This window comes from Coturnix japonica, chromosome 19, assembly GCF_001577835.2.
Source record: "Coturnix japonica isolate 7356 chromosome 19, Coturnix japonica 2.1, whole genome shotgun sequence".
In the NCBI taxonomy this organism is placed as follows: Eukaryota; Metazoa; Chordata; class Aves; order Galliformes; family Phasianidae; genus Coturnix; species Coturnix japonica.
Window position 1 is genome coordinate 4,931,097 of NC_029534.1, and position 27,670 is coordinate 4,958,766.

Sequence of the window (27,670 nt, forward strand, 5' to 3'; positions counted from 1 at the left end):
CTAACCCTAACCCTACCCTAACCCTACCCTAACCCTACCCTAACCCTGCCCTAACCCTAACCCTAACCTTAACCCCAACCCTAACCCTAACCTTAACCCCTAACCCTAACCCTAACCCTAACCTTAACCCCTAACCCTAACCCTAACCCTAACCTTAACCCCTAACCCTAACCCCTAACCCTAACCCTATAACCCTATAACCCTATAACCCTATAACCCTATAACCCTAACCCTAACCCCTAACCCTAACCCTAACCCCTAACCCTAACCCTAACCTTAACCCCTAACCCTAACCCTAACCCCTAACCCTAATCCTAACCCTAACCCATTTTACACACATTGTAACCCATAGTGAGGTATTGCCGAGCAGTTCGGGGGATTAGACAAAGCCCCCCACAGCGCCCTGAGAGCAGAGCGCAGTGACAGCAGCAGGGATGGTATTAAGCTGCACCGTGATGGGGTCGGGTCGGGAATGGGAGCGATGCTGGGGCTCCAAGGGCTGCCAAGGAGGTGGGGGGTGTCCAAGGACACCTCCTCTGTCCTTGGAGGTGCTGAGGAGCTGTGGATGTGGCACTGAGAGCCGTGAGCTGTGGGCACGGTGAGCTGGGATGGAGGTCTGAAGGTCTGAAGGGGCTTTTCCAAGCTGTGATGCTCTGTGATGCTCTGTGGGGTCTCAGCGTGGTGCTGAGAGCTGTTGTGGATCTGATGGCAGCTCTGCATGGCGCCCCCTGGCGGTTGGGCGGTGCTGCGGCGGAGCAGCGCACACCAGGGGGGAGGCACAGAAGTTCCTATAGTTTCAATAGCATTTCTATCAGAGGTTGCTGTTTCTCCCTGGAATTATCCCCATAAAGCACGCTTTAATGGCTGTATTAATCACCTTTGTATTTCGTTCTTATCCGGTTCAGGAAAGAGCAGAAGTGAGACATGGCGTGGATCAGCAATGTAACAGAGCAGATGGGATCCCTTTTGTTCTCATTGACTCTAAAGATCATATAGGCTTCCTCCTATATACACTGTAGATGCTTTCTGTTCTATTTTACTCACATACAATGTTTGTTGTCCGCATCATTTTTTTCCCTCTGATTTGTTCCTCGCGAAACAGAAGCAGTACAGCATCCTATGGGAAAACACTTCTTCCTTTCAGCTACAAACGACCCCGCAGGGCCCTTTGCAGGTGGTTTTGAGAAGGTGAGAAGCACAGACAGCACTGGTTTGTTCTGTGCATCAGCAGGAAGCTGAGCTGTAGATTCCTTGCCATGCATGTGCCAGGCCACACTGCTGCAAAGCCTTTTCAGCAGGGGCAGGACTCACAGCTGAGGGTGGGGAAGGTTTTCTGCTCTGTCCTATGACAATATAGCTCTGCTTCAAGGCATCTTCTGTTCTGAGCAGGTTTGGCTGAGTGCAGGGACTGCTGTTTCATTCCTCATGTTGAGAATAGCCAGGCAAGGATTGCTATCAAGAAATAACAATTTAAACCAGCTTCCAAAATAGGCTTTTGTGTAATATTCAGATATCGGGGGTTGGACTCAATGATCTCGAAAGGTCCCTTCCAACCCATTCAATCCCATGCTGTGATCCTATAGCTCTCGCAGGTATTTGAACAGTGAACAGTTTAAAAATGCATCCGCCGCAAGTAAATAATGGAGCTAGCACCTACAGTTAGCTAAAGGTCAAACATATCAGTTATTAGCTGCAGTAATCACAGTTTGCAATGCTTCTTTGAGCCATCTGAAAGGTGCAATTTGCATGTGATTTTCAGCAGCAGCATCTAGATGTGAAGGAGGCAGATGGATTCCGACTGAACAGAGATATAAGAGGGCACAGCGGGGCTGTGCAGGCAGGAGGTTGGAGCTGTGGCCGTGCTGTGCCCTGTGCTCAAAGCACAGCACTCAGTGCCTGTGCTCACAGCCCCATACATCCCCTGAGGGATGTGGGGCTGTAGGTGAGTTGGGGTTCTGGAATTGCCTTCTTTCTTCAACACTCAGTGAGCATTTCCCTGCCTAACGTGACTTACTGTTACCGAGTGACGGGGCTTTCATTGCACAATCTTGGCATCAGCTGCACGAGGCAACAGAATGCTTCCAAAATGTATCTTAAACAGAAAAACAACACGAAACAAAAACAAGACAGAAGCGGCGATTCCAGCGAAACATCTGTGATGACATATTCAGCCCATTATTGTGTCAACAGTGCAACTATTTGATGGCATAATAAAAGGATACACTTTGCTTAGCGAAAACATTGCCAGATAGCGGCCAAGTTAAGCAGGGGGCAATGAAAGGTTTGGGATCCCACTTCCAGGAACACACAGAGCCATTGGGATCCCACCTTCCATTTGGATTTGAGAGCTCTTGTTTGGGGGTTAAAGAAGCTTTAAGAGAGTATTTTTTAATCGATGTTTCATAGCAAAAGAAAAGTAGATGTGTAAGTTGATTATAAGAGCAACAAACTCTGAACTGCAGAGGGGAGTTCATCCTGCTGCTCTTTGTCTCCTTCAGATTCTCACATCTGTTTTCCTTGCAAGGGACTTTTGACAGCGCTGGACTTAGCAGACCTTGAATGTGAAGGTAAACCTGTCACTGAGCACCTGTGGATTCTCCCTATGACTGTTTGTGCTGTTGCTATTCAAAGCCCTGTTTTGTTTTCAGCTGTGTGACACCAGGCTCTAAGATCAGCACAGGAGCGTAAGTTGGCCAAAGCCAAAAGACAGCCTGCAGCTATTCCGAGTGGTGGGTGAGACATAGCAACCCTTGGGATCATTGCTTAGCAACTGCAAACACACCAAGGAGTGAACCTCACTGCCCGGATCCACAGCAGGCCTGAGGAGTCCCTATTTCACCTTGAGATCTCTCATGCTTGAGAACTGACGGGCATCTATTTAACTGCTCTTCATTTGCAAAGCCACTCTGAAAGCAGGAAGAAGAAAGTCTGTTTTGATACCTGCTCTAAAGGTAAGGGAAACAGCGCTTTAGAGCTTCAGAAAGCGAAAGAAAAGAGAAAAAGAAAGCCTTTGTTTCAGGATCAGATATGAAAAGAGTAAAAGGGTGTTGGGCTCCTTGTGATGGGTGAGATACGTACTTAAGAGAAAGGCAAAGTTGTTTCTGAGCATCAGAGATTGGACTCTGCTTTTAAAAGGGCTTCTGTAACCCAAACATCTCCAACATATTTACCTGAACAAGCTTTAGTCCTCCCTGGCCCTATCCCACCGCTCCAAATGCCCTAACAGAACAACAGCGAAACCATCAACACCTGATTGATGAGCAGGTTTGAGTTTTGTACAGGAGATGGAGAAGGGATCGTTTTGTACCTGCAGGGTTTGCAGCAGGAGCACTTCTCTCCCAGCCAAGGAGCTGGGAAGTGGCGTCCTTCTAAATAATGAAACGCTTATCTTGCCTTCAGCTTGAACAAAGGCTTGCAGGAAACTTTATATCACATTTCAAATGTCCCGTGTGTTCCTAAACCTGGTTATTTGGGCTGCCAAGCCTCCACTTAGAAACATCATAGCATCTGAGAGCTCTGTGTCTGATGGGCTGAATTCTCAACGGCTGTAAATCAGCATTGATTATCAGCTGATGGCTCCTTCCACAAGCAGGAGTTTGTAATCACTGAGCAGTTCCAAGTTTTAGGGGTTGATCCTGGCACCCTTTTGCCATTTATTTTAAATTACATGCTATGTGTGTGCTCTTCCATACCTTCACTGCTTGATTGATCTGCTCTGCACTGCAGCCATTGGCACAGCCCCGCGTGCCCTGCTTCCCCTCCTGGGGTTATGCCATTGCTGTGGGACTGAGATAGAGCAGTTGCACTTTCAGAGACACAGAGGCACTTCATAAACATTTACTAAGCCTCAAAATCATCCTAACAAATAGTTGAGGGCAACATAGGGAATACATTTGTCATCGCTGAGAACGAGGCACCCCTACAGCAGAGTGTGTTTGCCATTTTAACATTGTGCAGAGAGAGCGGTCTCATAAATGATGTCAAAAAATAACTGCACGGAACAGTTTATTTTGGCACAACAAAACCCAGTGGGTTTCGAATGCGAGCAGAACATTTGGTTAACACCCTGCTTTGAAGCATGAGGAGTCTGGTTTCACAGCTCATTGAGAGAAACCCACCTAATCAAGGGATGATTTGACAGGGTTGACAGGTTTCCTTATAAACCCTCCCTCCCTCTACGCTTTGTGCCCTTTGGTGGCAAAAACAGCCACCATGTCCCAGCACTTTGTGGGTCAGGCCAACCATAAATCCATCCCACTCCCCAGCAGATAATCAGCATTGCAAACAAATTACCAGGAGATGCCACCGAGCCCATCTAGAAACAGACATAAAAATCTAATGCTGTAATGAGTTCCTACCTACCCCAGCAATATTTGGCTTCAAACAGTGGTTATGAGCCAGGAGGTCATGCTATTAGCAATGATGTTTGGGTGCCAGGAGGGCTGTAGATCACATTTATGTGTTTCCTGGAAGGTTGAACTCTCTTCAGAAAACAGCTACAAATGCTTAAATACAAACAGCAGAATGGTGGTGTTTTTGTGGATCCTGAAAGGCCTCGGTGAAAAAGCCTTCAATGGGAGCTTGGAAGGAATATTGTGGCAGCAAGTTCAGAGCAGGGTTTCATCTTTAGTTTGCAAGGGCAACTTTAGTTTGGCTGCCTGTTAGTGTCACCCTGCCCTTGCTGCTGCTGAACACCGAGGTGGCTGTTGGTTTTTTGTTTTGCTGCTGATTTTTCATGCTGTAAATCATTGCAAATGCAGCCTGTTGTGCATAGAGACATATAGTTTCCAAACTGTGCCCCGTGAGCAGCTCGGTTCCTTCCTGGTATTTCACAACATTAATGTTTTGAGATGAAAGTGATGGAATTTGGGAAATTGTGATAAAAAGTGTCTGTAACTCTATAGATCCATCTTTTACTAAACATCCTACAAGATGAAGTGCTTGGGAAGGGCCTCATTGCAGAGCTGCACTCTGGGTTCCAAAACATCCAGAAGAAAAACAGCTGCAGAAGTTGCCATTAAATGGGAATCCACTGGTTAGAATGGGGAGAGACTTCTGAGCAATGTCCAGCCCTTAATTTCTGGCTCCCCAAATGAACTGGGATTCATCTCTGCCCTCTCGTGTCTCAGTTTCTTCTCCTATAAAAGAGGAAGGGTTATTTAGCTGCTCTGTCTCCAAGGGCTGTTGTGATACATAATTAATCTTTATAAATCATTTACTAATCTTTGAAGTAAAGGGGTTGTATTTATGAGTACAAAGCAGCATAAGAGAAAAGGCATGTAGGAGAAGAGTGTTGGTTAATAAAGCTATAGGTTTTCTGATCATGCCATCTATTAGGACACCGCTGCATCTTTTGGCATCAGCTAATACTTCTTTTGTTCTGTGTCTCAGTTGTTGGTGTACAGCTGCTCAGCCAGAAGAAATGGCTGAAGCTGAAGGTCTGAAGCATCCCGAAGATGGAGATAAATGTATGACTGGCTCCGAAATGGAGAGAAACCAGGGGGGTGCTGAGCTGCTGAGTCTCAGTGATCATGCTCCATGGAAAGAGTGCTTTTATGAGAAGGTGCAGCAGAGATCCCTGAGTCTGCAGGAGGTGAAGGTGAAGATGGTTCGTGAACAAAAGGCAAAAGAAGAAAAGGTAGAAAAGAGAGATCCCAGTGATGGGCTGTGCCAGGACTGGTTCAGTAATGTGGAGTCTCTGGATGCTCGCACCTATTTGATTGACAGACTCCTACCAACGTTAATCCCAGGAGTGGAAACACTGTTAATGAAAGCAGAAAGGAAGGAGGCACTTGAAGCAGCTGAGGAGCCCACCAGATTTGACCCCATTATTTTTCTTGGAGAATATCTGATGAGACACAACCCTCAGTATGACCCCTCTACCAAACCAGGCTCCTACCTGAGGGGACTGAAGGCAGCCACAGAGGAGCTAAAAAGAGAGATCCCAGATACAACATCAGGGAGGTGAGAGACCTGAAAGTGTGAGAGGTCACAGCATCAGAGCTGGTGTGTTGGTCTGTGCTCCACAAAAGGTGTGGTATGGCAGAATGAGCCGTGTTGAGTTGGCAACTGTCTCCCTTTTATTAACATGAGAAGCAGAACAAATAGAACACGTCACACAGAACAAAACAGCAGTCATCCCTGTCCAGGGCCATATTCTGCCCTTTGCAAGAATATAATCCTCCTTTAGACTCTATCTTAATTACGCACATGGAGTGTAAACTACTTGCAAGCCAGCTTAGGTTAGTGACAGCAGTTTTTAGGTACAGTGTCAGTATTAAAGGTCTATGGACCTCTCACACCATTTTTGTCCATAGTTCTCCCAAACTTCAGCAACATGACTGCACTAAGTGAACGGTAATGCTTTCATTTTAATTACTCTTTTTATATAGAAATAAGGAAGTGAACACCATGTTTGCAGAGGAGCCATTGGTGACTGCAAATGATGTCGTAATTTCTCATTCCCAGATCACCCCTAGCCGTGTCTGTGTGCAATGACTCCTCTCTGAATGGCTCTCTTCCATTTGCATGAATAGCACACACAGCTTGAAAATTGGTTTCGGGCTTTTGGTATCAGGAATGGGGGAAGTCAAATGTTGCCGTGCCTTATGCATAGACTCTAAATGAAGATAATTAAAGCTCCCGGTATTGTAATGAATAATATCATATGTTAAATATCTCTCTCTACCTCTCTGGGTTTCTGCCTCCCTGCATTTTCTGGTCCACATCGGTTATAGCTCATAGGAACACACTGTGTATGAATGCAGCTAAAGCAGTGTGATAAGTGAGTGCCGTGCAGTCTCGTACCTCCTCATTGCCCACAGATAAACGTAACTGATTTATCATGGTATGCATAACAGTTATTTTTTTGTTATTTCTGGAGATTCACATTGCACAGTGTTGGCTCCCCATGCCACGTCTTGGCCTTGCTACGTTCCTGTGTGCATTTGGAGACAGATTCTCTGTAGCTGCGGGAGGTTCAGAACTGCTGCAGAGGAAGCATCGTTCAGGGGCTGCAATCTCTGCCAAGGGGGTTTATGTAGCCATAGCTGTCACAGGCTTTGCATATCAGCTGGTTGTAGTATCATGGGATTTGCATTCTCAGTAGCTCAAGATTTACATATCTGTGATGGCTGTATTGAGGAATTTGCATAGCATTCTCAATCCACAGCCGTGCAGGGGGTTGTATGTAGCACTGAGACTCCTGACGTGAGCCATTGGCTTCCTATGCAGGAAGAGAATGCAAGCAGAGAAATGCCAGTTTGGGCTCAAAATCTCTCACGTAAGCACTAGAAAGATGAAGAGTGAAATTCTGGCTGCTGAGAAGCTCCTGAAGCCTGGCACTACCCTCAGCACAGGCACATTTCACTGCAGATTCCTATCTAGAGCTTAACAGTCTTTCCTCAGGCTTCTCTCCTTAACTACAGCCTGACTGGGAATCAAAGAACGCGGGAGAACAGATGGGAGAAAATCCTTATCTAAATAGATGGATACCTTACAGCAGAGACTGTATTTTGTTCGGGGATGGGAAGTCCTTCAGTCTGAGTCACCCGTCCCTGTGTGGGAGTCAGGCGGCTGTCTCCATGAAGGAACATGTTTCATTCTGCACTGAGAACACCCTCACCACCATCTCCTATTTGCTGGAAATGCCTGATACTGAGCTGAGCTCTCTTTAACACTACAGAATTTATTAACTCAATATTGAAATGGCATCAACTAGGAGAGTTGTACCCCAAACCTCCAGTGATGCTTTGGACATGAATATGCTTTTACTAAAAGGACAAGAATTTCAGTAACGTATTTCTTTTCCTTTTATTCTTCAGGAGTGGTTTAATCTCTTCTTTAAGCTGGTGTATGATGGTATTGTCTAAATCATGTGCCTGTGTCCTACAGGCTTGCCACAATGAAGTCTGAGGCAAAAACCAAACGTAAGGAAAGAGAGCAGGCAGAGAATATGAAGCGCCAGCAGAAAGAGATGAGAAAAGCAGCGCTGGAAACTCAGTTCAAAGAATGGGCAGCAGATGTCAATGGCAGAATACCAGTTGCATTGGTAACCAGGGCTGATGTTTGGTAACACACTGCTGTGGTCGTTCCAGGTGGGAGGTAGGGTGAGCTGGTGGTGGTGCAGGCTGCCCTGGATAAGGCAGTTGGCAGTGGGGGGTTGGTAATGACTCTGACGTCCCTTGGGTCGGGGTGCAGGTTGGTGTCTGACACCTCGCCAAGCCCTGAGAGCACACAGAAGGGCTGCAGTGCATTCCCTGTAGATGCAGCCAGATGCACCTTCAGGTACAGGGCAGCCAGCCTTGCTCTCCCCTGGGCCCAATTACATCTTCTTTCTAGCCCCATGACTCATACAGATCAACACCAGGGCTCATAAGAGATGAGATTTGAAATCATCTTAATGATCTCTTGGAACAAGCTTCCTTCTTTCAAGACATTCGAGCCCTCTAGGAAATTGCCCTATGTTTACATGCACAACAGTGTAGACTAAATCTGCATTTAGCAGAGCCTTCCTATTTGAAGTAAGGAGCACGGCTGTCCCCCATGGCTGCCCCACGTGGCTGATTACTCAGCATGGTTTACTGCTGTTGTCTTTGTGAAGCAGCCCTTTGACTGTTACCTTGATTTGCAGATCCAGAGTGCACTGAGGATGTTTCTGGATGTCTGTGCTTCGACTCCCATAGACGCAAGAAAAGGTAAATTTTTGATGTGCCTTATTTAGTTTTACATTAAAAACTGACAGATTTGTTTAGGAGAAAATGATGAATCTTGCCTCATATCACACCAAGGAGCACATCTTGTCTAGCTGTTGTCTTTCCTAATCCCAACACAGGGGCCTCTGCATCAGCACAGAAAGGTTTTCCATATTTCCTACCCCATTTATAGCTCACACTTGACCTCTCTGAATAATGGTGATTGAATAGATGGAGCCAGGAACACCGAAGTGGCAACATCCAGCCTGCTGCCAGCCCTTTGCACAGATAGCCCTTAATGATCATCAGAAGCAGGGCATTTCCAGAGGGTATTTCTACTTGCTGCTGAAGTAACCTCTGTCTCAAGCTCGCCCTGCTCAGCCCTTTCTAATTAATTAACTGTTCCTCTGAGTAATCATCCTATATGGGCGATGCATGGTGTGAATGCCAAACAGAGCCTCAATGCTTCTGGTGCAGCATTCTCCAATGCAAACAGAACCTGGGACATACAGCTGAGATGGAGGATTCTGTCTGGATGCTGGCTCTGCAGACACAGGAGCAGCTCCATGTTATATTCACTGATACAATGCTTCATTGCTCTGTATTCGATTTGATAGCCCTCCCAATACATGAACACTAAACTTTGTGTTATAGTCCAATAAAGATATGGTACAATTTAGGAGTGTCTCAAACAACAAGAGGTAAAAGCATTCCGTGGTGAATGCTCACATTACTTCTGATGTACTGGGGGATAAAGAACAGGAAAACGATCCCAACACAAACACTGTGTTGGTCTCAAAGGCCTCAGTGAGAAATCCAGGCAGACATTTGGCATCTCATCTCAGTTCTTTCAGCAGCCCAGCAGATGCCCAGCAGACAGTTTGGAATGTCACCATTGGTAAAATGTTTCCTACAGAGATATTTGGGGAAATCCCTCTGATTTTCACACTCCACTCTTGCAAAGCAGAGCTGATGTCCCCAAAATGTTTGGCCATTTTCATCTGTTAAATCAAAACTAATTTCTTTCCTCATGTAATTGGTGGTTATTGCTGTTAAAAACGGTCCAAATTGCACCAACATCTACCAAGAATAAATACAAACACACTGTTCTGAATAGGGAAGGGCAGATTCCCAGCAAAAGAAATATTCTCAGTAAGAACCAGATTTAGGTAGTATCTCTCCAGCCAGATCCTCCACATCCTTGTCACTTCCAGCTGCAGTGTAGGATAGCCTCAAATGCATGTAGTCAAACATGAGAAGGAAGTTAATGTAACACTGCAAAGGTCTGTGTCCAATGCAAAGCACAAACCTTCTGAACCAACATCCCTTCATTTTTTGCTTGCAGACTATGAGAGGAAGCTGGAAAACACAGACAAGTGGGGGGAAAATGTAAATGCTGATGAATTCATGGAGGTAAGAAATGGAAATCAGGGTTTCTGATCAAAAGGTGACGTTCATCACAAGGCTGTACTGTTTCCCTATGGACAGTTGAGTGAGTGAAGAGCTTTGGTTTTCTGCAGCACCCCTGGTGACTGAATTAGGGCCTGATAAATTAGGACAAATCATGTTCCATCTCCATCCTCTGCTGTCACAGCGCTTTCATCCAGGCCACCTTTGCTTTCCTCAGCACTGCAGCTTGTGCTGCTGCTGGGCAGTTAGGAGTCCTAACAGAGATGTTTTCAGAACACCCCTCTCAATCCCTTTTCAGAGCTCCCAATCCCACTGCAAGGACGTGCACCGTGATCCCCTCCTGAAGTCACATTTTACAATGGCTGCACCAGGGAGTTGTGGTGCACCCATGTAACCAATTAGCCTGAGGTAATTAATACAGTCCCCAGTGTATAATTATTTCTGATGAAACTCTGCAAGCCATAGGAAACGCTTGTGAATGATGAGAAGCTCTGTGCTTTCTGCCTTGAACTGGCCTGAACCCTAACCAGGCTGTAACAAATAGCTGAAGGCTGTGTGAAGGATGAAGGATGACCAGGTTGAAAAACAGGCAGTTGTAAAATCAAAAGCCATCACTGAGAACATCAGAAATGTGTCTGTAACCTTCCGAAGCCACTGAAGTTTTCATCTTGTTACTCCACTCTTCATTGGTCTGAAAACAACCAAATCAGTTCCAGCTAAATTACTGTACAGCTCTACAGGCCGGGGCTTTGCCCACCATTTCTCCCTGTGACAGAGCTGCATTTCACAGCTGGGTTATTAAACCTGGGAGAAGAAGTTTGGGATGGAAATGATGACATCCTGCACTGCAGCAGTGCTGGTGGGTGCTGTTTGTTAATTAAAAGCAGGGCACAAAGCTGTGCAGATGAGCCTCCAGCAGCCACGTGTGATTTCTGTGCCTTCTTTGCCCTCAGGAGATTCACACATTCAGCATTTTGCACAGAGATCCGTTTTTATGATAACTCATTGAAGGCTTTTTTAAGCATGAAATGAGATATTTTTAAATTTAACCTCGGAATAACTGCATTTAATTAAGGCATCTATTGTGGATAACAGGAGCCCAGAGAATTGCTTTCTGTTAGGGAAGTGCAGCATCAGTGCAGAACCTCAACGGAGCGTGAATACGCACTGAACGAATTAACACCAGAAAAATGCTTTCCAAGTTTTATTGTGTGCCCATTATTTTAACTCAATGAAAGATAGGAGACCAGAGAGGAGAGGTACAATATTCAGTGCAGCTTTTGGTCACTTACAGGCTGTTAGAAGCTCTGGACAGACCTCATGCACTTGATTTACTCATCTGTAAATACAAAGTTCAGCAAGCAGAACTTCCAGCACTCTGACACGAAGGGAGATGCTCACATAGCTTGATAGGGTCCAAATCAGGCTTTACAGGTGAGATTATTCTCCATAAGTGCACATGGCTTGCTCAATTCCTATTGAGACCAGTAGGAACAAAAAGCAAAACATCATTGTTATTGATGATGCACATATGGTGAAGTCTCACACTGAACAGCAGTAAGGAGGTGTGAGCTTTCATCTGAGGAGTGCCAGAATCTCTTGGTTAATAATGAACAAATGTGCATTGATCACATATACAATACTTCACACTCACATTGCATCAGCAGCCATTCTTCGCTCATAACCACCCTTAGGCTGTGGGCTGCTGCTCTTCTGCTCCTCCTCTGCTCCCATGCATTTGGGTGTTATATAGTACAGACACAAATAATGCTACAAATATATTTCAGGTTGGTGATGCCTGTGTGGCATTTCAACAAGCTCAGGATGCTCTGGCACTTATGTCAGGTACCCATGGTCTAAAAACAGGATAAGGGGAAACATTCTGTGTTCTGCACATACTTCCCTTTCCCCTCCCCACCGCTGCAGCCCAGCAACCTGCTGTAGTAATTCAGCTCTGGGTTTGGGGCTGTGGTTTGCTCTGATGGCTGTCATTATTTGTGTCACACACACACACACCACGTTTTTAGAACCATATTGCTTTTGCTCGTAAAAACCACACGGCAATAAATCCAAAGTGTTAAAATGTCTCCAAGGCTGGAGCTCAAAATAAATCTGGAGCCAGCAGCACTCCCTGTGTCAGAGGGCTGGGATGGCAGCAGAATCATCTGCAAGAAGTTCTGTACTTTTCTTACTGTGTCCAAAGTGCTCCTGTAAACACATGATGGGCAGCAATTGCAAGGAGGAACAAAGCGAGCAGCGCAATGCCTGTGCATGGAGTTTGCATCGCGTTGGCAGGCTGATGTACAAACAAGTCCCTGCACTTTTCATTACAAGTGGTAGATTCAGAACAATTGAACTAGTGGTTAAAATGCTTGAGGGACTCCAATGACTTACACTGCTGTTTTCCATCCATAGTATGTCCATTCCTGCACGGAGAACTTTCCAGATGATGCATTCCAGGAGGTCCTGAAGCACCTCAGTCAGTGTGCTGCTGACTCCCAAGAATCCATCAGGCGTGATACGTGCAGGAAGATGTTTGTTGATCTCTTCCTACACTGTGATCGTGCACAGGTAAGCAAAGCAGCTCCCAGCCTGATTTCTGTATGATAATGCTTCCACTCTGCTATTTCTATGGACCACTGCCTTTTTGTGGTTTGTTCTTCCAAAAACTTTGGCTCCTGCACAGCCAACAGTTGCCATTGTTCTGCACTTCCCTCCTCTACATATATGGCATCATTCACACTCCTCTAGTGATCCTTACAGCTGTCCTACCCAGGGTGGATGAATGTGCTCTACAGTGTCATGCTGGTAATGCCATTAGCTCCAAGTGGACAGAATTACAGAGCATGTAACACACCAGTGCTGCATTTTAGAGAACATCAGCAAGCTGCTATTTCAGGATGAGGAATGAAATGTATGTTACTCAGTCAAAAGACATTTCATTTTCCTATTGCTTTATCAATAGCAGAGCTGTGATGGATTCTTCTGGGCAGAGCAATGTATGAAACTGAGTCCCACCACTAACATGCATTCCAAAAGGTTTCCTTCTTCCCCTTTCATGTTTTAGTGTGACTTTCTTCCTATTACTTCTGTGGCAGTAATCACCATCTCCACACACAGAGGAGATAAACGATGCAAACTAACCCACGGACATCCCCCATTCTCAGCGTGACCCATCACCCGCAGCACCCACTCTGCAAGGCACAGCAAAGCACTTGTTTCAGCTCCTGATTTCCATTCTTTTGGCAGCAGGCAGTTATTCCAGTTTACGTGGCGAGCGTGGCTGGCCATCAGAGAGCTGCAATTAGGGCTGAGAAAGCAGTGTTTAAATTACACTCAGATTAGAAGGTACCCACATGCTCATGAGGATGATTTCGGATGCGTGCATCCAGAACGATGGCAGCTCGGTGTGAAGTGTCTGAGCTGTGCAGCGAGGCAGGACCTCCCCAAGGCGGTACCAAAACACAGATGAGTCACCATTTTAAATGCCCCAGAAGTACAACAAAGTCTGCCTCCTTGTTACCTTTCCAAGTGCCCATCCCCACTTTGCTCACCAACAAGGTTACGGTGGGGCTGAGGATACACACCCCATGTTTCCAGGCAGTCAGACACCGACCCATTGCTCATTAAATGACAAGTCTGCTTTTGTCCGCATCAATAAAGGAATTAAGAATGGATCAGAGAGCCGTGCTGACAACAGCCACAGATCATTACCTGGCAGCACTGAGGTGATGAGGAAAGGAGGTCAGCACACTCTCCATTCCCCACAGTTGGCACTGAAAGCAAAGCCAAGCCTTGGGCAGTTGTACAAACACAGATGGCCTGCTGTTATTTATAGTGGGCTTTGTACCTGTCCTGCTGATAACAACTCAGTGCAAGGGATTGGGATGCAGCAATCGTTCATTGGTCTCTTTTAAATAAGACTTTATTCGCTGATTTACATCTTGTATAAAATGAAGCTTTGCATTAGTGCTGCCAGCTTCAAGGCAGCCACCAGATGAGTGTGATAAGTGACAGCTGAAGAAATGTAAAGAGCAAATTAAGCATGAATAATAGAAACACCGAACGTAGAAGCCAAATATTACAGACTGATCTGCTGACATCCACATAAACGTTACATTTCTCTGTTTGTATATAGAATCATAGGACCACAGAGCCATTCAGGTTGGAAAAGACCTCTCAGATCCCTATGTCTGTCCCCACCCCACCATACCCACTGCCCACAGCCCTCAGTGCCACATCCCCACAGCTCTGGGACACCCCCAGGGATGGAGTTCTCCCCCCATGCAGTTGTGCCACTGCAGCACCACTCTTTGGAGAAGAGATTTCCCCTAATATCCAGCCTGAACCTCCTCTTGCACAATGTGAGACTATTTCCTATTAAATAGATGTGCTCCTATTAAATAGATGCAGAATTCAGAGTGATGCAGTCAATTGCAAGACAGAATTACAAGTCAGTGAGTCCTGCCCTTTCTCCCCTAAGAGCAAAATGTGAAAAGGAAATCAATGATTTGAAGGCAAATCTACCTGCCATGAATAAACCAAGTCTGTTATCTAATTAACTACTGTAGATCACTGATGGGATTGTAACAAGTACAGATAAGCCCAAAGAAGGAATTTTTGGCCTTGTAAAATAAACTGACTTCCTTGAGACATGTTCCCATGTTCTGCTAATGGCTAATGTTCAGTCACACGTAGTTCTTAGCTAATACTTGATGCTTTTTAGTGCTCCAGTATCCACGTGTGTGCTGAGAACCAGAGAAGGAAACAGAATCGTAACTGTCATCTTTCTGTCTAGGTTGGTGCCTTGGATAGACCCCAAATACTTGGCCTTCTGGAGCAGTTCTATGAGAGAAGCTCTGTGTGCGCCAGGAGGAGATTCTGCAACCCCAAAGAATGTACGTGGGGTGTTTCAATTATACAGCACGAACTTGTCTTGTTAACATCCATTTATAAGTACTGTTGGAAATGGACCTAAATGGGCCCTGGGAGCTGTACACCATCATTTGCAGATGTGATGCAATGCTCAGAAATACTGCAGCATCACAAACCTCTCCTTCCTCCTCCACCATCCTGCAGTGCTTCTCCTGAACAAATCCTTTCTTACTGGGGGTTATTGGGAGTTAATGTTCTATTTACACAAAAACTTATGGGAACTTGGAAGAATAAAGTAAAAAAAAACATAGAAAATCATCTACACGAATGTGAGGTGTCTTAAGACACTGGACATCAATTAACTGCTGGGATCAAATGCAAAGCAAATTGCAGCCTTCCTTTTTGCATGGAGGATTACGAAAACCTATTGCAAAAGAAACATTAAGTAAAAGGCAATAAGGAGCAGCTCTCTGCAGGGAAAGATTATGCTTAAGTTTGGCTTTTCTGAGATGGATGTCTGCAGCAAATATATCCATTGTTTGACATTATGTTGTTTGTGAGGGAGTGCCATTCGTTTGGGTTCAGTTGGGTTTTTGTCTTCTTGTGCAATCCTAGAGAATAAAACCAGTTCAAGCCATCAATTATCTGTGTTGTTTCTGCATTAGGGCCAATAGTCGAGCTGCAAGAGATCAGTCTGGAGGATCTGTGGGGAGGCTTTGAGGACCAGGAAGGTTATGAGGAACCTGGAGAGGTCTTAGCATGGGAACCTGCAGCTGATACCAGTCAAGGTGCTGAGGTGAGGAAGGGAGGTGACAAACACTGATTCTGAACCTCGTGATTTGGATGGAGATAGAATACACAGTGAGAGGCACAGTGAGTCTATGGGGCAGGAGGGACGAAGCTTCCCCAGGGCAGCCTCTGCTTGGGAACTGTCTCAGCAGAGATGAAACTGAATCTGACAGACAGGAGGGGAGGGATTTGGGCTGTTATAATGTTAATAAACATTATTGCTTCTTGAGCAGTGGAGGCTCTGAAGGGCAAGTTAGTAGAGAGGCAAACAAATTGCAAAGGGGAACCAGAAGTCTGAAGATGCACCTGAAGCTTTGAAAAAGATGTCAAAAGTCAAAGCTGTGGCAGACACTGATGTCATTGCTTCCAAACAGGATGCTGCGGCTGCAGAGACCCTCTCAGATGGATGGGATTCTGCTGCTGCAGACAGCCAGCAGCGTGAGGAGCCGCGCTCAGGTACTGCTCACATCAGATCACTCCTACACAGTATGTGTGTATTTACCAGCTGGCACAAAAGCTCTATCTTAGGGCTTTTTAAAAACCTTATGTCCTTACTGTGTTTTGTCTTTCATCAGGTGACCTTCACACCTCTGGTCTAAGCTTCAAGCATGGAAGCCACGGAGAGAGAATTCCAGAGGATGGGAACTATGAGAACAGATTTCCAGGTATTTGGCCACAAAGCTGTGCTTTCACTTGCTCAGTCTGCACTCAGCCCACGTGGCTGGGAAGCAGAGGGCTCAGGATTGCCACTGCCTCGGTGCAGCACAGCAGGCAGCTTGCTGTGACACACGGTGTTCAATGCCTTTCAGACCTCCATCCCACCATAGCAGACATTCAGAGCCGCCGTGGTCCTCGTGTTGGCAGCGCCTTCGATGGAAGCTGCCTCGACCAGCAGCGCTTTGTGCAGCTCATGGAGACGTTCCTCGGGGAAGGCATCGCTGTGCCTGCTGTGAAGGGGCTCATTGGGTTCATCAAGGAAGGATACAAACAGACTGAAGAGGAAAAAGTGAAACAACTGGAAAAAGTAAATATTTATAAGTCTCGCTGATCCCGTGTGTGCAAACAAAGCCAAGCAAATGCCTGGAGACAAGGACACAACCAGCTTCTAATCTTGTGCTGGCTGAGCTATTCACTCACAGCCCTGCACTATGGATTCCGTCTTCCCTGTTCTTTCCCCATCCTCAGCCCTGAACTCTAGCAGTGAGAACACACTCATCCTGTAGGAGGTTGTCTGTCCTGGAGCCGGACCTGGTGAGACAGCAGGTTGATGGTGAAGAGCTCAAAACATTCTGTTCTGCTTATTCATGTTCATGGTAGACAAGAACCTGCTGTCTGACCTACTGCTCTGGCACACACACATGCAGTTATGGGTGCTCTGGGGAGGGCTTTAAGGCACAACTCCAACATTGCTTATGCTGTACATGCACAGGCATTTAAGAATGTGGACGTTCCTTTGTGTTTAAGCTACAAGGGGCTTTTGCAAAGTGTTGGAAATATATACCTCCTTTCAGAGCATTCTCATACTCAGCATCATGTGCACATATAAATATATATAAGTGTAGGTACTTCCTGGTGGGCCTGTTCACAGCATTCTCTCTAGCTGTGCCTTCCTCAGACCTCTCTCTGGTTTCCCTCTGTGCTGCCGACCTAATTTGGTTGAGATATTGGATCTGACGGCTCCTCTGTCCTCACACGGAGCACAATGCACTGCTGGTATTTCAGCCTTGGAGCCACTCCGTGCCATTTATCACCGCACGCTGCACCAAGGCTGGTGTCAAAGGAGAAACTGCACATGCATTGCTTGGAGCCCACACGCTTCAGGGCAGAAGCAGGCAAACAGCATGGAAATACACACTGTCAAACCTTTGGGTGATGCTGACAAGGCTCTGCTTGGTTCTTGCCATGGAGACGTTTGTGCTCTGGGAAATTTCCACTTCTCTGAGTTGGTCTCACCTCTCATCCGTAGGAAATGCCCCTCTGTGGTTCTGATTGAGCTGTCTGCTCCATGCAGTGCTTCCAAATATCTCCCAAGTTTCGTGATTCATCTCTAAGCTGTCTGCTCACAGTTCTGCCCTGGTCCATAGGGGCTGCATGATCAACCCTCTGCTGCAGTTCCCTTGTTTGTGCAGATATTGAGCATCGCTGTTGAGGAATCACCAACGAGGAGCTCTTTGTGTTGTAGGCACATCTGGCCCGACAGGAACTGCTTCTGGAGGCACTCTTTGAAAAGTGGGACATCAACGCATCTGGGTTTCTGCAGATGGAAGAGGTGGAGGCTGCTCTGAGTCCATTCAAGGAGGGAATGGAAAAAGAGGCCATGATGAAGGGTAAGGAAACAGCTTTGCTCTGAGAGGAGTCATACAGTGTCAACACAACAGGCCTTAAGGCATTCAAGGACAGTGCTAATGAATTTGTTGGCAAGCACCTGGAATGTTTTGGTTTGCAAGCAGTTGTAAGCACATGAGGCCTGATGTATGAAATGAAAAGGAACAGTTAGACCTGCTTGTTAGTGCACAGCTCCATCCCCCCCTCCTCTGCAGGACTCCCCAGGGTGAGTGGTTCTTAATCTGAGAGGTAACCCAGTGCTGTCAAGGCATTGTGATGTGTTGAATAATGGTCTCAGCAGTAATATGGGATGTATGCTAAGCTGTAATATGGAGCATTTGCTTGGCTGTAATAAGGAATGTATACTCATGAAACAGCAGTGAAAACCAACCAACCAACCAACCAACCAACCAACAAAAACCCTAAAGCCTGAAGACAGGCTTCACACTTTTAGCCTGTGTTGTCGTACTATTTTTAATAGATATATTTTACTAGAGTGTGTATGGGGCTCACATGGTGTTCAGTAATCCATACTCTTGCTCAGTTCTCATGAATAAGGCAGTAACTCCAAGTCTCCCTTTGTTATTAGTCCAGTGATGTCGGTCCTTGACAGAGGCCTGGGGCAGCCAGAAGTGCAGCAGGTTCACCCCATCCTGTCCAGCAGCTTCATACATATTCACACATGGGCATCACTGAAATACCATATTGGCAATTAAGAACATGTTTGTATGTGTGCCTGGGTGGAGAGGACAGGTTTGTTCATCTCCACGCATGTCTGTATGTTGCTCGCTCCACCACACATTGCTGAAAAGGGCTCATCGTGGCAGGCACCAAAATCTCTGTATTCTTTTGCTATTCCAGCAGCTGATGGGATGGGCAGCACACCATTCTGTTGTTAACTGCCCCCAGGATTCACAGCCACAGAAGGAAATGGTGCTGCACATCTCTGCTGCATTCAATGCATGCCAGAACGTGCTGACAGGAACACAGAGGGACACAGCCCCTTCCACAAAAGCCTTATAAACTGAAGGACACGCAGAAAGTTAGTATAGCAAAATCAATACCACCTAGAAGCAACATAAAGCTGTTTGCAGCAGCTCCAGCATCACCTCCTGGAGGCATCGCAGAGCAAACTGGTTTGGAGGAGGGGCTCACAGACATTGCAGTTTCATGGATGGAAGTGGGTGGAACGACCTGATTTTCCTTGTCAGTAGAAAATGTAATCTTACAGATGGAGTGGGGAAATAATGCAGAGTGCTGCAGTTCGGTAGAGGAAGAACTGATCGGCTTCACGTGTATTTCTTCATCTCTTTTGTCAGGGAGGAGAAAGTGAAGGTCAAAAATCCAAACATTTGTACACTGTCAGTGAATCAGAAATCACAGGGAAAAAAAGAAAGCCTGAATCTTCTTTAGATAAAGGGCAGGCTAAGATAGCACTGGCAGGCAGCTGTGCCATGACTGGGGGCAGTTAATATGTGCCACTGCAGCTAACAGCACTGAGCAATGCACCCATGGCCCTGACACCGCATCACTGCTCCTTTGGAGGAGCTGTTTTAATGTTCAACCTGAAACAGGCAGCAGCTCTTCACTCTTGAGGCGTTTTCCACTCTAACGTATTCCTCTCAACCCATGGGGTTTGTTCCTTTTGCACCACATCTGCTGCTGCAGTGCAGGTGATTCCAGAGCAGCCGTTGTCCCACACTCTGTACGACTTCAGTGCTTTCATTTGCTTTGATCTTCATTTATAAGAGTTAGCACAATACAAATGTTATTTCAATCATTCATCAAAGGCACCTAAAGGAGGATAATTAAGAGTGACTTTGGAAGGCCTCAAAGGAAAGTCATAATGGCTGAAAGCACGGTATAGAATGGAACATCCAGGTATGGGAGTGATCTGTGAAATCATCCATAAACTCTGGCCTTCGCATTGACAGTAGGAGAGCTGAGTAGTTTCTCTGTAAACCAGTGCCTACATGCAGCCCAGTCCCACCAGCCCCTCAAGTGCCCATAGAACTTGGTTCTGATGGGCAACACCTCTGATTTTTCCTGTTTTCCATTGATCTTTATTGCTTAGGTATCTTGTAGGTGTGCAGAAGGAGTGGTGCTGTGCAGGTTTCTTTCTCAGTAGGTGAGAATGAAGGCATCTAGTGGAAAAGGTACAGCCCATCTATAGGCTGGAGATGACCTCTTGTGATGGCAACTGACTTTAGGAGGTAGCTGGAAGAAGCCCAGAGCAATGGGCTGGGCTGCCCCAAAGCCAGTTTAGGGCACAATTTGTGCTTTGCACAGAAAAAGCAAAAAGAAATTGTTCAAATAGATTGTCTCTGTCTTGTTTTCTGTTTCTTCTATTAGCAAAAAATGAGTTTTGCTCACGTTACCCTCAGATTGCCAGAGTGGGGAAGCTGTCCCCAAAGGCATTCCAGGCTTTCCTTGAGATGGTGGCTTCTGAGCTCACTGGGGATGACAATGAAGTTATTGATGGCATCGTGGAATTTTTGGCCACAAGTGTGGAACGAAGTCATGTGGAGTGTTTGCAAAGCTCGGCGAGGAGGAGATGGCTGCACAACATCCAGCAGGCAGCCGAGACCAGCGGAGCACGCATGGAGCCGGTGTACGACGCGGTGCTCAAGGCCCTCCTCAAGGTATTGCTCCTTGGGAATGTGACTTTGTTGTGTCAGTGTTGTGACACCAACTTCTAAGCCTGGTGCTTCGAGGGCAGCTCGCACCTTACAGGGGCTGAGGATGCTGTCCCTGTGCACTCAGAGCCGGTGTTTGGGAGACCAATGGTTTTGCACAGTCACAGGTCAGATCTGTGATAGAAGAGCCTCCTGCTGGAGATGCAGTTCAGTTTTGCTGAGCCCTGGGTATAGTTAGATGGTTGTTTCAATGACGGGAGAAAAGAAAGCCGTTCTCTCTGGCAGTCAGCAGCCAAAGTGGTTTTGCTTGTCGCCAGTCGGCCTCAATCACAGCACACACACATCGTGCATGACATACAAAAGCAGTGACCCAGAACAACGTGTCAGCACAAATGAGACAAGTGATAAGTACATGAAATAAGCGTAATGGCCAATGGCTAATGTACATCATGTAACAGGAAACATTTGGTTGCTAGGATGCAGAAGCCCACGGGGATAACAAGAAGATCAGTGCATATATTGCCCTTTTGGAAGAAAACCAGCTCTCACCAGAGCGGGGACAGACGCTCTTACGCTATGTGACATGTACCACAGATGATGCTCCGTATGTTCTAAACCAGATACTCTACAGAGACATGAAAGGAGTAAGGTAAGAAAAGCTTCCAAAAACTTCCTTTATTTGAAAAGCACTTGCAATGCAGGGATACCCAACAGGGCCTGAGGGTGCTCTGAAAACAGAGGTTGATGGGCTGCTCCAGAGAGGAACGTCCTTCAGGGACCGCTGTGGGATTATTCATTATCACACACATGCCTTTATGCTTTGTCTGCTCAGAACGGCTCTGTTTGGGATTCCACTCCTTCCCTTGGGTGATTAGCTCACAGCCTCACACATCTCATCCTTTAGCAAAGTCCATTCCATTGGGCCCCCATTGTCTTGTCTGGAAATTAATGTCCTTACAACAGTTTACATCCACTTGGATGGTTTTTAAGAACAGTGCTTTCCTTCCTTAATGTTTAAAGTACAAACAGCTTTCCTGCCTCTTTATGTCTTATTTCCATAAGCTAAACGTATTTAAATACTGCTTCTTCTGATCTATAAAACATAACAGCTGCTCCCTTCTGAATTCCTCTTCATTACCTTCATCAGTTGGTGATTTTACATTATCTTAAGGACAAGAAGTACCTTATTTGTTCCTAGTGATTCTGGGATGCAGGTGGCGAATGGAAGCTCATCACAAACCTGCTCGTATGTTTATTTTTCAGCTTTGCAGTTGTTGAAGAGGAAAAGCCAATCCATGTCCCAAGAGTTCAGCTCCATGGCAATGTCCACTTCTGGAACCAGGACCGTCCAGCTGAGCAAAGGAGTGGCTCGTTCCTGGTACTGCCATTGCAGGATGCTGAATGGAGAGTCTTTGGCACTCTGGGACTTGATACTCTTCGGGATGAGAGTGAGAAAACCATCTTCCTGACCCATGAGATCAGCTTCTACCAGGTGGGCACCACCAGGAAGCAGTTTGTGAGCCTGTATGACAAAATAAATGGGTAAGGACACTCTGAATGTTTCAGGTTCGCTCTGAGATGTAACATGGTACAACTCAGAAAGAAACCAGCGGGCTTCTTTTCATTGTATGTGATGAAACTCTGTGCGAATGGAACACCTTACCAATATCGTACCGATTAACATCTTAATTGATGATCGGATATCATCTAATCAGTCATTTATTTAAGCTTCTCCTGCAGACCTGACCAGTACGTTACTCATGCAAAGCCCAGAGAGTAGCTTTATTAATTACATGATACGTGATAGATGAATTACAAGCAGCAGCAGTTTTGTGTTTCCTTGCGGTGCAGCGCTGCCTCGCTGCGGGTGCACCATGCGGGCAGCAGGGAGCGCAACAAGGCAGCGTTATCAGCGGATATTGGCTGCACATCACCGCAGAGAGCGATTGCAGTGCATGGCTGAGACCTGGCTGCGGTGGAACCTTAGGGCCTGATTTAATAACGGGCATTTCGCAGTTACTTTTCACCTTTACAAGCTGTCATTAAAGTGATTATTACAACCGTTTTGTTTCATTTTGTGTAGAACTGCCTGGCTCATTTGGAGTGTTCTGCTTCCACAGGGAGTTTCTCATGCATTCAGCAAAGCCTACCACCATGTGTATGCACTAGGAAGTGTTCTGCAAATGGCCCTCACTGCTCTGGACTGGCTGCATCACAGAGTGTCCAGCATCCGCACTGTCAGTATGTACCTGGTGGAGCCTGGCAATGATCAGGTATGCAAGTTACTGATTAAGAAGATTCTGCTGGATAAAGGTACCCAGGGCTGCCTGGCCTGCTTAAGTTGGGGATATATCACTTCTGGCTGCGATTTCCCAGTGCTTTTGTTGTCAAACTGAAGCCTGACTGAGATTCTTGTCCCTTCCCAAGCATCAAAAGGTATATAGGTAGAGAGGGAAGGTTCCCCCAGTAAAGGAGGGTACTCGTGGTCATTTTCATCCTTTAATGTGAAACAGTGCTCCTAGCATAGCTCCTTTCTCCATGGCACAAGAGAATATTCTGCTTCAGAGTAAAACCCCACACCTACTGTCCATCCATCCATCCATCATCCATCCATTCATTCATCCATCCATCCATCATCCATCCATCCATCCATCCAACATCCATCCAACATCCATCCATCCATCCATCCATCCATCCATCCATCCAACATCCATCCATCCATCCATCCATCCATCCATCCATCCATCCATCCATCCATCATCCATCCATCCATCCATCCATCCATCCATCCATCCATCCATCCATAGATTAGACCCTGCTAAGGCTCTGCTGTTTGGGACCTCCATAACGGGAGTCACCCTTCAGTAGAGATCCTGCGCATATGAAAATTAAGGCATGGAAGAAAAGGAATGCCCAAGCAAATGTACTTGGGCTTCTATCTGAACCAAGACCTAAGTACAGTGCAGGAAGGGGCTGCTCCCACTTAGGCAGCTCATAAAGGCAGCCCACGTCTGAGCAGACCTTATCCCAGTGGCTCAGCAGGCACTCAAGCCCTGGGAAGCTTGTCACGTCACACACAAATTAAGGAGACTGAAAGTGCATGTAATATTAAGGACTGATCCCATGTCAACACAGCATCTGTGTGACATCTGCTGAAGCCATAATTCATCTGCTTCCTCTGATAAGCATTGTTTTTGTTGGCAGCTTTCTGTTACCATTCCAGGCTCTGCCCTATCCCTCATTAACTGCCTTATAGCCAGGTCATGTGTCAAGGCACACTGACACAAACACGCCATGAGAACAAGGACTGTAATAGGACATGAAAAAGAAGGGAAACCACTTCCTCAACATGTGGGTGTTCCTTGGTGTGCAGCCTGGGGACCCACTGGATGGTTTGGCTGAGGGAGGGTCTGCATGCAGCTCACCATCCCTCTCCTCTCTGACAGACACATGGCTGTGCTCTGCGCAGAATGATTACTACAGACAGCACAGGACGGAAGGAAATCCATGCCTCTCCTGTCCTCCTCCTCAGAAAAGAGAACATTTTCAGGTGGGCTCCAGTGCTTGCAGTCAGTTACCAGACACCCTTGGTCCCAGCTCCTATCCCGCACAATGCACACAGCATAAGGGCCGGCTGTCACACAGCCCTGCTGGAGTGTCTGCCCAGTGCTGTCTCACTGCTGGGGCTCCAGATGTGGATCTATGTGATACTGAATGACGAAAGCACAAGGTGCATTTTCCATTTGATTTTAGGCCTGCAGAAGGTTAGCATCCATCTTAATGCTAACTCGATGAGCTGCCAAGCAAGCTCTGTGTCTGTTGTGAAAGGTTTGCAGGATCAGAGCCTATGGTAAAGCGTTTCACTATTTACAGTAACCTGCCTTTTTTTCCTGGCTATGTTTGTCTCATTTCCTGTCGTTATCTGTTTCCTTCAGCTGCCAGGATCCTCACAGACTTGTCTTCAGCACATCAAACAAGTAAAGTGAGAATACAGCCTAGTTTTAGGTTTGTTAAATCGTTGTGGTTCTCAGCAATTGCAATTTTCAGCAATATTGTGTTCCAAAATATAATTTGCTCCATGCTGTATATGGCTCAAATGAGGCTTAACTACGTCCATCTTTCAGTTAAAGTGGATTAAACAATAATTGTAAGATAATACCTTTGCTTTAACAGCAAGAGATGAACGACCTGTAAGTGAAACATGCTAAAGTGCCCAAAGGGACCAGAACGGTAAAGCTGTGGCCTTACTCATCTCTTTACTCTTCTTTCAGAGATTACCTGTTTAAGTGCACAGACTGTTCAGGGGTCGTTTGCCGTTCTGTCTGTGGAGAACAGCACATGGCAGTGCCTCTCCGGGACCTGTCAGGACGAGCTCTGGGGTTATTTGATATCAGCATTGGGCACCAACAGCCATTACCTCCCCACAAACAGAAGGACCTGCAGAGAATGCTGAAGATGGCGCAAGCTGCCTGCTCAGAGATACTGAAGATGCCTTCAGAGGAAAGCAAAGCAAGCCGTGTGCTGGGTATTGTGCACAGAGCTGGGACAGATTGGTGGGGGTAAAAATAGGAATTGCAGTAAAACCATCTCTGAAGTATCATTTGTACAAGTATGAAAAGACAAAGAGCTTTGGTACAGGTGCTGCTCCTGAGCAAGCCCAAGGGCTGAGCAGGGTACCCTTAAGATGTTTAGATTTTGGCTTTGGTTCACAGGATACAAGTCCAAGTCCCACTGAAATCAAAGGTGTGAAGCAAGATGCTGTGCTGCATTCAGGAATCTAACATCTGCTCAGTGCCCCAGCTGAGATAGAAAGGATCTGTGTCACAATTACCCACGTGCCTGGGCCCTATGGGCTCTCAGGACTGCTTGATGGCACCTATGTAATCCCCTTCAGGCATTCAGTAGTCTCAACACATCACACTGACATTACAGAAAGCTTTGCCTCCTCAAACACATAACCTGAATTGTTTCATAGAACACTTGTGTTGTAAATGGATCAAGCAGTTTGTTAAGGAGAAAATGAGTTAATCACAAAGAAGCAGAGCTGTTCAGCCAATATAAGTCTCGAGTAGTGAATGTTTCCAAGCAACTTCTTGACTGTGATTCCATCAACTTGTGATTGCAGAGGCAGAACACAGGGATGTGAGGCATGCAGGGATTCTCTTCCACCGGTTCATGCTGCAGGACCTGCGTGAGCGTATCCAGAAACTGAATGCTGAGAACTTTGCTGAAATCAAGAGCTATGGTGACCCACCAGCTCTGGTACATAACGTAATGAAGGCTGTGCTGTTGCTCTTACATCCAGAGTGGAAGGGAATCAATGCGTTATGGTGAGACATTTGTTTCTTCCACTTTCTGACTTACTATTTCTACAGGTTTCCTACAGGCTGACCTCAGCCAGCTCTGATTCTGTTACCCTCTCTTAAGGTTTTTCACCATCTGACCTTCTTTGTTCTCTGCATTGCAGCAACTTGACGACAGTTTAATTCAGGAGATGTATTGCTTTGATCCAACTGCTGCATCTGTGCACGTTCAAGCAGAGCTGCTGTGGGATTATATCAATGGTAAATACCATAAAGTAGTTGTGAGATGATCAGACACAGCTCAGCAATGAAACACACAGTGTGACGTTCAGCCGAGTGCTTTCAAGTCCTCACTTCCAAAACTCATCTTGATTTCCCGATAGATTAAACAATAGATACGGGGTTCTAAACATTCTGCAGGCTTTTTTTGGTCAGTAAAAGTCAACTTGTTACATTTATTATCAAAACTCACTGCCTTGAGGGCAGGGGAGCTGGTCAGCTTTGAGATCTAGCAGAACGGTTGATCCCATTGTAAACCTGTAGGTAACATGATAATAGTTATGGGGGCTTAGGGGCAAATAATCTGTTGTGTGTACACATGATAGTACCTCAGACCTGCCATGCACTGGGCAGTGACCCAGCTCCAAACAAATCCTGGGTGTGGGGGCACAGTGGGAGCCCTCCTCGTTGTAAACACCATCTGCCAGGTACTCCATATACTCACTGGCCATAAACAGGAGCTTGCTTTCCATCTGTCTTTCCCTCACTTAATGAATACGAGCTTTTTTTGGTGCCAGAGTATTCAAGAGGCTATTAGTACTTTCTGCAGGAGAAGCAACCGGTGTTCTGTTAACATCTCCCCCTTACTGATTTAATGACAGACTGAGAAGCCTGTTAAAATTAAGCGTGGATGGGCTTATTAATCCAGCTGGGGATACTCATTTACAGGGAGCATCTTACTGCTGGGCAGCGAGCAGCCATAGCTCCTTTGTATGTGTCCCCATGTACGTTAGACTAATTCTGGAGAGAACCAAGCAGGCCTCGAGCATCCTCTTAAGTTTATCTGGAAAGGGAATCGCTTTGGCACATTATTGGGACTAACTGTGGGATGGCAGTGTGAGATCAGTGGTCCCTGAGGATGGAGATGTCCCGGAGCCGTGGAGATGTGGCTCTGAGGGCTGTGCTCAGTGGGTATAAAGGGCAGGGGGTGGATTTGGGGACTGTCTTGCAATGGCAGCTATTACAGGGTCTATTATCTCGTCTATTACAGGGGCAGCTGAAGCAGCAGCGTGGCCACAGGGCTCCATCACAGCCCGGATCCTGGAGCATTGGGTGCACAGCTGCCTGTGCCTGGCCCAGCTGGCAGAGCAGCTGCTCACCTCACCCCCTTGATTTTATATATATAACATATATATCCTGATATTGGATATCTGCTCCATTAATTAAACGAACCCTTGGCTTCTTCTAGTTACACATCGTGGCTCAGCGCTCATCAACACGGTCCCATAGGAGCCATTAAGAACAAGCAATAAAAACGTTCAAGGATACAAAGCTGCTGTTTTAACCCGACCTGCTGAGCCTCAACCCACCATCTCCATTCACACCGAACCCCCCCCCCCCAAAATGGGCCGGTACCGGG

General features: G+C 46.3%; 1 protein-coding gene across 1 annotated transcript; it reads left to right on the top strand.

Moving 5' to 3' along the window:
* The first annotated feature begins 276 nt into the window (after positions 1-276).
* EFCAB5 (EF-hand calcium binding domain 5) lies at positions 277-27,578 on the top strand. The gene is given in 24 exon segments (XM_032448362.1): positions 277-1,188; positions 2,525-2,567; positions 2,649-2,951; positions 5,392-5,964; positions 7,894-8,050; positions 8,633-8,696; positions 10,039-10,106; positions 12,519-12,674; positions 14,902-15,001; positions 15,644-15,774; positions 16,142-16,223; positions 16,343-16,432; positions 16,577-16,791; positions 17,950-18,094; positions 20,445-20,734; positions 21,205-21,377; positions 21,992-22,220; positions 22,849-23,001; positions 24,175-24,278; positions 25,000-25,253; positions 25,854-26,039; positions 26,042-26,058; positions 26,196-26,292; positions 27,302-27,578. Coding segments are annotated over 21 exon segments (3,375 nt in total). The 5' UTR covers positions 277-1,188; positions 2,525-2,567; positions 2,649-2,951; positions 5,392-5,422; the 3' UTR covers positions 27,424-27,578.
* The last annotated feature ends 92 nt before the right edge of the window (positions 27,579-27,670 follow it).